Source organism: Nothobranchius furzeri, chromosome 6 (assembly GCF_043380555.1).
Source record: "Nothobranchius furzeri strain GRZ-AD chromosome 6, NfurGRZ-RIMD1, whole genome shotgun sequence".
Lineage (NCBI taxonomy): Eukaryota > Metazoa > Chordata > Actinopteri > Cyprinodontiformes > Nothobranchiidae > Nothobranchius > Nothobranchius furzeri.
Window position 1 is genome coordinate 29,117,603 of NC_091746.1, and position 13,420 is coordinate 29,131,022.

A 13,420-nucleotide genomic window follows, 5' to 3' on the forward strand; every position below is an offset into this window, starting at 1 on the left:
GCTGACCATTTAAAGATCCTGCCGTGTGAACCGGGCCTTACCTGCTTGTGTTGCTGTGGTGTGAGTGGTTTTCTAGTTGCTTCAGCCAGCCGAGGCTCTCGGCCCATCTACTTGTTTTAGTCCTTAAAGGGTTTATTTTATTATTTTATATTATGTTTCTCTGTGTAAAATGAATCATTAACCTCTTAGCTTCCTGAACAACCTCTGTGTGAAACACAACATTAACATCCTTCAGAACTGATAAGCTAACAGCTAGTTTGTGTTCAGCCAAAACCAAGTATGCAGACTTTCTTTATTTCTCCGTTTTCCTCTATTTTTAGTTTTCAACTTCAACATAGATAAATAATGAACGTCACGCCGGCGGATTCAACAGTTCAAACTTTAGGTTTTTGTTTCTTTTAGCTAAATATTGAAAAATAGATGTCATGTTAGATGTTGTGGTGTGAATTTTGCTTTCATGCTTCTCCTTCACTTATTCAGCTGCTGTTTTTGTTTTGGAATGCATCATTTGTTTTTGTTTGTTTGTTTTTACCTTTACCTTGCATGCTGGTGTCTCCCACCTGCTGTGGGCGGGGCTTCTGGTGCACAGCTCCACCCTTCCTGCATGCCTAAAGAGCAAGCCGCCACCCCACAGGCATGAGGGGGGTGGCACCTTGCCCCGTAGCATCCTTACGCACCGTGTGCTCAGGTTCACAGACGAGGTCACAGTTAGGTAAGAAAAGCAGACCCCCCCCCCCCCCCCACCCCCCTATCATCACTGTCATCATCATCATCCATTCCACTTTCAACCCTTTTTTTTGTTGCCCTGAGAGCTCACGATGCAGGTTGGTGCATGTGTGAAATATTAAGGAATCGAGCTCCTGCACCATTATCTTCATCCTGCTCATCTGTTTGTACGATGGCTGGGAGGACCCACTGGGCTATATGCCACAGACCCTTGGTTTGACACTTCCTGACTTTTTAGCCAGCTGGATCCGTTCCGGGTCACAGTAGCATTAGTGTTCTCCATACCATATTTATGCGATCGCTGCAGAAACTGCCAAGAAAAACGATTAACAAGTACACGGGATTTTCTAGGCAACAGCTACTAACAAAGACAAAGTTTTACATTTTTGTGTCTGCCTACATTCATAACTATGAATGTAAGTAAACATGCTTCTGCTTTGCTAAATAAAACATGCTAGCTCTCTACTGAAGAAGCTACGCTAACAGTGTTAGCAGAGAAACAAAATAGACTCTCAATGTTAGCCCAACTCTCTTGATATTATTGTTAGCGTTGCTTCCTCAGTAGAGCTAGCATGTTTCGTTTACCAACCCAAACCAGAAGCTTGTTAACGCAGCTTTGTTGTCTTTATTTGAATGTGGCGTCTTGAATATGGCCTTGATTATCCTGTTGATGGTTATCCTTGGAAGGTCCTGCAAACAGGCACGTTGCAAGATTATCAAAAGTGAGGGAGGTGTTGTCTGTGCCTAAAATAACTTCATGTTATTCATCTTGTTAGTTTAATTTCCATAATAGCGGAGCAGGTGCAAATTTTAGACGCGTCACGCATGTCTCCGTTTTAAACATGTTTAAACTGTTCAGAATACAAATCCAGGCTCTGCCTCGTTAGATTGGTGTAACTAAAGTTTGTACTGAATGACACTTTACATTAAACCATGTTGAAAAGAAAAGGATCCGATTAAATCGTTTCCCCTCATTTACAGTCACGGAGTACAGCGCCGTGCGCGTGGCTCTGGGGTTAATCAGGTTTAGTTGTTTCTCTTTGCAACAATCTTCACAAGAAGGCAAAACAGTTAAATGACAGGTTACAGATATTTACATTTGACTGTTTATTTTGACGGATAAACTCAAGGATGTTGGTTGCATGCGCAACACTGATGCACACTGATGCGCACACAGAGGAGCCGACATTTTAATCGTTACGCACATGGCGGAGGTAACTAAATCAATCAAGAAATGATTCCCATCAGAACATCAGAGCTTTATACTGGACACTGTGCTCAGCGCGGCTCGGAGCGAACACGGTGGACAGTGAGCTGAAGATCTGTAGAGGGGTTTGCAGCGCAGCGCAGAACCACGACGCACGCGGTAAGATTTCCTCCCACCAAAGCGGTCTGGAAAACCGGTCTCTCTGAGGGATGTGTCACTTGGAAAAATGTTCTCTGATTATGAAACTTTTGCTGAATAGCGCTTGTTCCCGTCTCTAATATGGACACGCATGACGCATCCAGTCTGAGGCAGAATAGTCTCTTCAGCTCAGAAAGCACCTGTAGAAACATTTGATCAGAGGTGGAAAGAGTACTAAAATTTCCTACTTAAGTACGAGTACCAGTACTTTGATAATTTTTTACTCAAGTACAAGTAAAAGTACTTGCCTAAATTTTTACTCAAGTAAAAGTAAAAAGTATCGTAAATAAAATGTACTCAGAGTAAAAGTTACTTAGTTACATTTTTGTCAGCGTAAAGATGGTTACATCAGTGCAAAACCACAATACCAGTTTACACACGCTCGTGTGTGCATGCACACACACGGACACACACACAGTTTGATGGAGGGATTTCTATCCAATCAGTGAGAACAGGACGTGCACATTGATTGGACGAGGATTTTCTAGGATTGTACGTTTCAATTGTGATTAAAATTATTCTTTATTTTGAAAATAAAAATGTTAATTTTTAGATGCCATCAGTGTGTGAGGTATCTCAATGTTCTCATGACAAAACTCTAACATGAGACTGCTCTAACCTGTCACATAACAAGCTAAATGAAAGTCAAACATTTCAGATGGACCGTATGACAGCTGCTAACGTTGGCCCTGCCCTACTTTACCTCTACATTACAGTTCCTTTATCCATGTTCATCCTAGAGCTCCTCTCTGACCTTCATGCTTATTTAGAGCAGCTGATTTTTAAAGTTAGCAGAGTTCATCCTTGGTGGTGGGTTCACTCACTCATTTAAAGATATCGGCCAGAGGCAAATTTCGTTTGAACAGCATGTGTAAATGTGTATTAAAACCTCAGGTGTAAAAGGTTTTTGGATTTTGACGGCTGGAATTGTAAGAAAATCTGATGTTTGTGACCGGCGCGGGAAAAACAGAAACTAACTTCCGGTCTAAGCCCTGGGAAGCAGTTGACGTTTCACATGGAGCTCTGCTGAAACAGCTGTAGTAAACAACGCCTGACTCCGCTGTTTCTGCGTTAGCGTTATAGCAGAGAACAATGTGTCGTCAGTCAGATGTAGCTTCTGAAGCCTCTGCTAGTCGGCCAGATTTGTTTTTTCTCTGGGATACGGCGACGAGAACGGATGTTAGATTACTGGAGAAGTTCAACCGAACTCCGACCCCGCCAGCTGGATATCACTACCAGAGGTGCAGACATGTTTTAGACCGTTTGACTCAGAAGACCTGCGAAAAGATTTGGACATCTTCAGAACCAAAATCGGTACAGTTTGTTTACTTTTCTTAAATATTTCATTTCTGTGCTCCACCGGGAGCTCTAAGCTGACAAGTTCTCAGCTGGTCTTAGCTCCATCACGTGTCCCAATGTAGTTCAGTAATCTACAGTTTTACTGCTGTGTGTATTTATTGATATAACTCTGGAAAATATTTAACCAACAATCTACCAGAATAAATCTTCCTGATGCTGGAGTAACTCCTTAGCTCAACTCGTTGTTTGCACTAATCCACAATGTCATGGAGGTTCTAATGTTGAAATATAGAGATCATCTTTTAGATTATATCTGTGTGTGTGCGTGTGCGTGTGTGTGTGTGTGTGTGTGCGCGCGTGTGTGTGTGTGTGTGTGTGTGTGTGTGCGTTTGCGTGCGCGTGTGTGCGCGCGTGTGTGTGTGTGTGTGTGCGCGCACGCGCGTGTGTGTGTGTGTGTGTGTGCGCGCGTGTGTGCGTGTGTGTGTCGTAGCTTTCCCAAAGGACTTGTTCTTTCCTTACCTGAGCTAACACGGTTAGCAGTGTTGCTGCAGTCATGCTAACGGGACCCGTCTGGAGTCCAGAAGTAGCGGTGCGGTTCTAGATGGATTTATAGATGTAGGTTATTACTTTAGATCAGACCTGTTATTTAAAAATGCGTGTAGGACACGGACACATGGCTCAGACCTTTTGCTGCAGCTGTAAACGCAATTTTACGTAATAATTAGGAGCATGAAAGTAAACAAATAACAGTTATTCACAACACTAGCATCAGCAGCTAGCTTGTTGTACGTGCTGGAGTGACAAATGCGAAACACAGTTCTTCACTGTCTGGAGGAGATGATTTGGTTTTTCTGTAATGATTTATGACAAAAGTCCTTGACAAAATAAAAAACTTAACCCAGTACATGTTTATATAGATGGTAAAGTGTTGTTATTTTGCATTTTTACAATTTTAATGCCAAGCCAATACCTTTAGCCTTCACCACTGTAATCAGTTTGTTCATTCCAATCCTCCTAAATAATCCTCCAATCGTCCAACTGGAATCCTTAAGGGTCCGGTAACATCCGTCCTGTCAGAACAGGCCTTGGGAGCCCAGGTGTTACTAGAACTAATGGTGTCTCCTCACCATTGTTTGTGGTGTACCCCAGGGATCAGTACTGGGGCCTAGTTTGTTCAATTTGTACATTAATGATATTTTTTAAACATCTACATTACTAAATTTTGTTTCATTTGCAGATGATACAAATATATTTTATAGCCATGACAATTATCCAAATCTTATTAAAAAATAAATGAAGAATTGATTGTTGTTAAAAGATGGATGGACAGCAATAAGTTGTCATTAAATTTAAACAAGACTAAAGCAATAAAATTTGGTAATCAAGAAACAAAGTTTGAGTTGCCAATAAATATAGATGGTTTTCAAATTGAAATAATACAAGAAAGCATAGTTTTGGGAATCACAATAGACAGTAAACTGTCATGGAAACCTCACATCAGACACACAAAACAAAAAATCTCAAAAAGTCTATCGATAATAAAGAAAGCCAAGTCATTTCTTGATTGCAACACACAGTGTATTGTATTGCTCCTTAGTTCTCCCTTATTTTACTTATGGCACTGAGGTATGGGGGAATAATTATCAATGCTCCTTACATCCTCTTCATATATTGCAAGAAAGAGCGATCCGTATCATACATGAGGTTGGATTCTTAGAACACACAAATCAACTTTTTTTTTACAATCAAAATTATTCAAATTACAGGATATAATTAAATATCAAACAGTTCAAATTCTTTTCAAAGCATTTAATACATTTCTACCAAATAATTTACAAAAGCTATTTATAATTAAAAAGCTGTCACATAGCCTAAGGAGAGCTCAAATATTTAAATTAGCACTGGTGCAAACAACACGTAAAAGCTTCTGTGTGTGTGTGTGTGTGGGATAAAAATATGGAATAACTTAAAGACTGATCACAAACAATGTCAAAATATTCAGATTTTTAAAGCACACTACAGAAGAACAGTTAGGGTTAGAGTTTTGATTAAAATTCATTACAAATGAGAATGTGCAATGGTGTGAGTAAAGGTGTATGGGAATATATAATTAATGATATTGACAAGAATTGTTAAATTGTCTAGACTACCATTATTAATATTGTTATGATTTTCTTTGGTCATAAGGTTGTTGAATTTGAGTTAATGCTACATACTGAATGTTAAACTGTTAAATAGTGGTGGGCTTGAATAAGCTTGGCTTCCGCCCACTCCCTTTCGAACATGCCTACAACAACGTCAACTGGATTTATTATTGATTTATATCCTGTTGTTGATTGTGATCTTATTGGCATGTTGGAAATAAATAAATGATGATGATGATGATGATGTTCAAAAACACAATTGTATACCTGTAACAAAAAATAACCATAATAGTAATAACGCTGTTGGTCCTCTTGGTTCTTTTTCTGGTTTTCTAAAAGCCTGTGTTAAAAACCTTGGTGTGTTTTTAGATGGTTCTTGTAATCTTTACAGACAGGTGAGTGCAGTGGTCCAGTCAGGTTTTTATCATTTAAGGCAGATAGCAAAGGTGAAGCCATACCTTCCTGCTAATGTCTTCGAACATGTCATCCACCTGTTCGTGTCCTGCCGATTGGACTACTGCAACTCCCTGTATTCTGCCCTGGACCAGTCCTCCCCACACCGACTTCAGCTGGTCCAAAATGCAGCGGCCCGCTTGCTGACTGGAACCAGCAAGCGGGATCACATAACCCCGGTTCTGCCCTCTCTCCATTGGCTTCCTGACTCTATCGGGATCCATTTTAAAATTTTACTTTTTGTTTTTAAATCCCTTCATGGCCTGGCCCCAGTTTACATCTCTGAGCTGCTGTCCGCTTACATCCCTGCCAGAACCATGAGGTCCAGCTCTCAAGCTCTTTTAACAGTTCCAAAAACCCGCCACAAGACTCGCGATGACAGAGCGTTCTCTGTGGTTTGGCCCAAACTATGGAACAAGCTACCTCTCAACATCAGGACCACACAGAATCTAGAGCATTTTAAATCCCTTCTTAAGACGCCATTTTTGATTTGGCTTTTAATGCAGGTTGACTTGAGCATCTTAATAGTTTTTAACAGTTTTTATTACTGATTGTGATTGTTGTGTGCTCATCTGATTTTAGGTTTTTATTGTTGATTTGTTGTACCTTGTACAGCGCTTTGGTGTAGCTTTGCTGCTGTAAATGCGCTCTGTAAGTAAAACTGACCTTGACCTTAAATCAATAAGTACATTTTTAATAACATGCTTTCGTTCTTTTTTAAACACAGAAACAGTTTTGTTTACCTGTTTGTAGCTACAGTTTCGCCGACGGCTGCCGGCTTCTTCAGGCTGACGCTGATGGTGGCGCGTCACTTCCTTCTCCGTTTATCTGCGGATGTAAAGCCATACACAACAGTGAGAAACAGACTAGTACACCCAAAATACAAAATATCAGCTGGACAAAAATGTGGAGTCATCTACGAAATCCCATGCAAAATATGCAATAAAACATACATAGGAGAAACCGGACGCCAACTCAACACACGGACAATAGAACACAGAAAGGAGTGCGAGAAAGAGGCAAATCGTAAACACACAAGAGCAGCAAAAGAAGAAGCAGAAAGTACAATAAAAAAGTCAGCCGTAACAGATCATTGCTTAAGAGAAAACCATATAATGGACTGGGACAGCACACGGATCATAACCACCGAACAACAAAAATACAAAAGATGGATCAAGGAAGCAATCGAGATAAGGAGACGTGGATGTGGGACCATGAACAGGGACGACGGAGTTTACACGCTGGACCACGCATGGGACTGCATCGTCGGAGAGGGGAGAGCGGGCAGTAGAGGGCGACAACGTCCTCTGCTGCCCGCAGATAAACAGAGAAGGAAGTGACGCGCCACCATCAGCGTCAGCCTGAAGAAGCCGGCAGCCGTCGGCGAAACCGTAGCTACAAACAGGTAAACAAAACTGTTTCTGTGTTTAAAAAGAACGAAAGCATGGAATTAGAAAGACACAGCAAGAACACACCTAAGACATTTTTAATAAGTAACATTTACAACAGCTACCACTGTGAAGAAATGTTAGATCTGCCTTTCGGAAAGTCTGAGAAGAAGTGAGAGAACTGATGTCTGCAGCAAGGCTGTTCCAGGGATGGGGAGCTTCGACATTAGAAGCATATTCACCTACCTCTCTGACTCCTGGAACTGATAGAAAAAGTAAATCATTGTGATGTAACCGGTTTTAAAGACAGTGATGATGAAGTCTAGCTGAAAGTGAGAGCCAAGACAGATGTTCGTACACAAACACATCAGGAGTAATAAAACACTTTCAAATGAGTCCGATCCACGGTCGCCTGGACCGTAGCGTGGTACTTACCGGGTGAACTGAGGTAGGGGGACCGTTTGTTTCTAACCCTGAACCAACGATCTGATGGTAACACGGTTTGGTGGGGGGGGGGGAGCATGTGAGGAGTCTGGGAGCCTCTCCTCAGAGCTCCAGGGGATGCTGAGTGACTGCTGCTCCTGATCTGTGACTCTACTCCTTATTCTGGTGATTTTATTGAGCGTGTGACGGTGAGCGAGCGTCTGTTTGCGGTAGTCCATCTGTTTTCGTAGTGTCGTCTGAATATTTGACATCAATTGTTCTCGAGGTGGAGCTCCAGCAGTCGTTAGTGTTTAAAATGAGAAGAAATGGAGAGATGACTGAACTTTGTGCAGAACCAGTAGAGATGCACGCACATATAAACCATCGTGTTTACATCTGGTTCCCATGGCAACACGTCAGCCTCCCATTTTGACTGCAGGAATGACGATGATGAATCAGGGTCTGACAATCTCTCTGTTTCTCTCTTTCTGACTTTTCTTCATCTCCTCTCCTTGAGTCCTTTTCTAACCTCTTCTCCATCGGTGTGTCTTTGTTCGTCTGCCCCCTGCTGCCGGGTTTGGGCGCTGCAGCGACCTGCAGCCGGCGCTGGACAGAGTGAGGAGTGCCAGCACCACCTGTCTGAGACCAGACATCAGCTTTCACTCCTCCGACAGGTATCACAAACAAATCACACCTCTCAAGAGAAAACTCACGTTTCCATGGAAACAGGAAGCTGCCTTCATGCCTTCACCTGCGTTCATGTCACAGTCCTCTCGTAACGCGTTTCCACGTCTTGTTTCAAACTGATGGAGATTTTACTCTCAGCTGCAAATCACGACTGTTGCCTCAGGTATAAACTCTTAAACATGTTCATGTTCTGATTTCTATGGACGGAACAGAAAATGTCATTAAATTAAAATGTCATCGGCTAACGTTAGATTTAAAGTCGTTTTCCGGTAACTGGAAACACAAACCTGTAATGTTTTACTAAAAAAACGGGCTAAATGGGATCTAATCCAGCAGAAAGAGGTTTTTCTTTTCATGTTAAGCTTTTGAAATCCTATTTTAGACCCTTAAAAAGTTTCCACTTGGTAGTTTTTCCCCAGTTCAGAAAGTTGTATTGTTTCTGATGTTGCACCATAAAGTCACAGCCTTTAACTAACAGCATCTCCTGGTATTCCTACCTGGAATGTTAACCCTAACCCTAACCCTAACCCTCGTCCCAACCTTCCAGGTGCTCCAACTCTTTGTCCCGCCCCAGGATCTTAGTAGAACATGTCCCCCTTGAGGAAGACAGGTACACCAGACCTCCCTTTTGACCTCCGCTTTGCTTCTGCTCTCATTTCCTGCTTAAACTTTCCTGACTGCTCCTTCTGGAAACTTCTCCTGCAGCCATTTATTTCTGCGCCGATTTTCCTCTCAAATCTGGTTTGAAAGTGTTTCTCTGCCATAACCTGTTGCTGGAGGAAAAGATGTTGACAGGACCAACAAGTCTGAGGTGGAACGCTTTAGTGCACCGTAGGGGAAAGCGTCGGTTTGAGCCTGATTCCAGGTTTCATTTCCAGCATCTCAGCCAACATTTGGAGGTTTTCTTTCTCCGTCTTTTGTTCTTTTTATCGTGTTTCTGTGGCGACTGATTGTTAAACCAGGCGTAGTCTTTCAGCCTGAGCCTGGAGGTGGGCATGTGAGCTCATTCATTCATTCATTTAGTCCTATCATATCAGCCACCTGTGGTACACTAAAATCCAATTCAATTCAATCAATTCAAGTTTATTTATGAAGCGCCAAATCACGACAAGAGTCGTCTCAAGGCACTTCACATAATAAACATTCCAATTCAGGTCAGTTCATTAAGCCGATCAGAAAAATGTTTCCTAAATAAGGAACCCAGCAAATTGCATCAAGTCACTGATGCAATCCTCATACTAAGCAAGCATTTAGCGACAGTGGAGAGGAAAACTCCCTTTTAACAGGAAGAAACCTCCAGAGGATCCTGGCTCAGCCTAAAGGTTGGTTCATGCTTGACGCATCCGCGAGGTTCGCACGGCTCCGTGAGGCGAAATTGCGTCATTTTAACAACCACGCCCCTCCACCGCACCTCCGCACGGACCAAACTTTCTGCACCGCGCACCTAGGAACTTTTCTAACTACGCGGAAAAACATGGCGGACTGGCAAGAACTAGTATGGCAGAGGTTGGTAAATACAGACATTTGTATGATTCAGCTCTCAGAGATCACCGTGATCAACATGTTGTTAATAATTCTTGGAGAGAAATAGCTCGCACTGTCGGAAAAGACGAGGACGCTGTTAAAAAATGCTGGAATGCCATGTTGTAAACAGGAATTTCTACTTCTACTATGGTGTAGTGTTGGATACATGCCGTAGAGCTCCATGCTGCCCCCTACAGTTTGGGAGAATATTGGCTCACCGCAGAGACGAGCCGCATGAACCATAAACGCTGCGAGTTGTGAAGCGCGTTCCATCCGCGAGCCGAGCGGAAAGTGAACGCGTCGAGCATAAACCAAGCTTAAGCAGCCATCCACCACGACTCACTGGGGATGGAGAAGACAGAGCAGACACACACACACACACACACATTTACTCTTCACACTGGTCTCTTCGTCTACTTTAAATGATTTTGTTGTCTAAAATCAGTTTAATAGTTTTGTTTATCTTTTTATTTGCTAACGACAGTCGAATCCAGCCCACCTCTATCCTGAGGGGCAGTAGAAGGGGAGGGGGGCCCCTGAGGCCCTTTGCCCAGACGGTTCGATCCGGGTCCTGTCCTAACTCGCCACGGCCCGACAGGTGCATGCTGTTACCCGCTACCCCTCCCCGTGTCCTGAAATCCTCCCGAGTGGTGTTGCTCTGCTGTTTCTGTAGAAGATCAGAAATTCTTCCTTTAATTCCTCTCCTGCTGACCTTTGACCTTTTACGCAGCCGTCACATCTACTTCTTATTGGCTGGTTTGAAGCAGAAAGTCTGACACTCCCCACCCGTTTGTGTGTTTTGGATTCTCCATCCCAGAGCTTATCCGCACGGCGGCCCCTCTCCCCCCACCGGGACTCACTCGTCAGGTCGGAGAGGTCGGCAGCTCCCGCAGCTCCCAGCTAAGAGCAGCAGCGTAGAGCAAGGTCGGCTTTCACCTCCCTGAGAAAAGCTTTATGCTCTAAAATCAGTTTAATCACTAATAAATGTTTGTTTCAGCTCTGGCTGGGGAGGACCGAGCCCGACAGCTGCCCTTGAAAGTACATTCCTACCGGCCCTCAGCCTCCCACGACCCCGAGACAAACCTCAAGACCAAGCGGGAGGTCAGGATCTCCAGACGTAGCTCAGGATTTTTAATCCCAAGCAGCAAGTTTAAAATTTCCTCTGATTTTCTTCGACTGCAGATGTACGCGGAGCAGAGGCGCAGCAGCGACAACATGTCGGCCAGGTCGTCGGACAGCGACATGAGCGATGTGTCGGCCATCTCCCACGCCAGCAGTGCCTCTCGCCTCAGTAGCACCAGCTACATGTCCATCCAGTCAGAGCGGCCCGGAGGACGGCTCAGGTCAGTCCTGGCTGGAGCTGGTTCCGGTCCAACAGAACTCAGTCGTTGTCTCGTCAGCGCTGTGTGCTGATCTGTCTGTTCTTCGTTCTTCCTGCACGCTGCATGTGTCTGCTCCGCTGCATGCTCGGTCTTCTCCATGCTCACACACGAACTCGAAAACAAACCAAACTCAGATCCAAGTCGTTAGAGGAGGAGAAGAAGGACAGGCGGATCTCGTGGGGGGTGAATGGAGAGGAGGAGAACGAGGAGGAGGAGGAGGAGAGGGGGTTGGCGGGGAAAAGGCCATTCTCTGAGGAGTTGAAGCGCAGGAGACACACGGTAGCAGGAGACACAAGGGAGTCCAGGTAACAACGAAGGTCCAGCATCTCCGGAAAGAGCCGGTCAGAACCAGCAAGGCAGCCAGAAATGTTTCTGTTGTTCTGTGAGTTCAAACCTGTGTTTTCAGGGCTAGAGTAAGGTCTACCTGCTGCATCACCTACAGTTTCGACTCAGGGCAGCTTTACGCGTCACCTAGAACCCTCTGGAGTCGCTGGAGTTTCCCAGAGATCGTTTACATTGGAATAAATGACCTTTTTCCCTTCCGTATGTGAACTTCTTCAGGCTGATATTCAGAAAACACAGGATGAGCAGGAACCAGGGGGACATGTACGGCTTCTGTTTGTTAGTGAAGCTGCTGATTTCAGATCACATGAGTCATCTTTCTGTTTGACATCAGATCAAAAATGTGGAATTACACATGAATTTATCCAAATTCTTCACTTATCACAATTTTAACCTTCTACCCTCCTTCACACGCCTGCTTCCAGCATCCTGAGTAATTTAGTCATTTTTGTAGCTCCTTTAACTAATTTTGCATAATTTTCAGATTTTTCTGCCTTTTGTTGATCTTGATTTTACAGAACTTGTATAAATTGTTGTTCTAGAGGAGAAACGCTTCAAAATGAGGTGTGTGTGTGTGTGTGTGTGTGTGTGTGTGTGTGTGTGTGTGTGTGTGTGTGTGTGTGTGTGTGTGTGTGTGTGTGTGTGTGTGTGTGTGTGTGTGTGTGTGTGTGTGTGTGTGTGTGTGTGTGTGTGTGTGTGTGTGTGTGTGTGTGTGTGTGTGTGTGCGCGCGCGTGTGTGCGCTTGTGTGTGCGTGTGTGTGTGTGTTTGTTTGTGTGTGTGTGTGTGCGTGTGTGCGTGTGTGTGCGCGTGTGTGTGCGCGCGTGTGTGCGTGTGCGCACGCGCGCGTGTGTGTGTGTGTGTGTGTGTGTGTGTGTGTGTGTGTGTGTGTGTGTGTGTGTGTGTGTGTGTGTGTGTGTGTGTGTGTGTGTGGGTGTGTGTGTGTGCGCGTGCGTGTGTGTGTGTGTGTGTGTGTGTGTGTGTGTGTGTGTGTGTGTGTGTGTGTGTGACCCTCTCGCATGTCTCAGATCCCTCCTTGCGTGTTTGCTGTGCTGTGACTGTCTGGACCCCCTCTACCCTTCTGACCTGGACTGTCCCCTCCCATCTTACCCTGGTTCTGCCCGCCCTTCTCTGACCCCCCCAACAGAACCTGGAGGAGAGGCCTCAGACCCACCTCCCTCTCTCCACCTGTTCCCCGGTTCCTCTGATTCTCTGGGGCTCTCGGGGAGCGGGGGTTGTGGGGGACGGGGTCAGCGAAGCTGGACTCTCATGCAGCACGTTGACCCCCTCTGAAAGGGTTAGGGTCGACGTGCTGGAGCTGCTCCGAAACACCAGGGGGCAGCGCTACTCTCTGGGAAGTTTCTGCTCTGCTCTTGCTGCTGGACCGTTTAAATCATGATGACATCATTTTAGAAGTTCTGTTGTGTTACCAGTAATTTATTAGTAGCTACTAATAAATTACTGGTAACACTTAACAATAAGGGTCCCTTTATTAACGTTGCTTAAGGGTCCTTAAGGTTAGGACAAAGGGACGGGGGGGGGGGGGGGGCTGCTTAGTAATGCATTACTTGACATTAATATTGAGCCGTTGTAACACTTCATTTATTTGGTTTATTAATGCTTAATAATGCACTAAGTAACATTAATAA

The 13,420-nt window shown here is 44.3% G+C and overlaps 1 protein-coding gene across 11 annotated transcripts in view; it reads left to right on the forward strand.

The window, feature by feature from the left end:
- Window positions 1-13,420, forward strand: part of rims1b (regulating synaptic membrane exocytosis 1b) — a 99,218-nt gene that overhangs the window by 80,459 nt on the left and 5,339 nt on the right. For 3 of the 11 annotated variants that reach the window (XM_070552094.1, XM_070552095.1, XM_070552097.1), the window contains 5 exons: window positions 8,429-8,512; window positions 10,867-10,973; window positions 11,047-11,150; window positions 11,232-11,392; window positions 11,566-11,736. In XM_070552094.1, the coding sequence (XP_070408195.1) occupies window positions 8,429-8,512; window positions 10,867-10,973; window positions 11,047-11,150; window positions 11,232-11,392; window positions 11,566-11,736 (627 nt within the window). Of the gene's footprint in view, window positions 1-589; window positions 713-8,428; window positions 8,513-9,072; window positions 9,136-10,533; window positions 10,648-10,866; window positions 10,974-11,046; window positions 11,151-11,231; window positions 11,393-11,565; window positions 11,737-13,420 lie in introns of all 11 variants that reach the window. The other 8 variants (XM_070552093.1, XM_070552096.1, XM_054743876.2 and 5 more) reach the window with 6 other exon arrangements.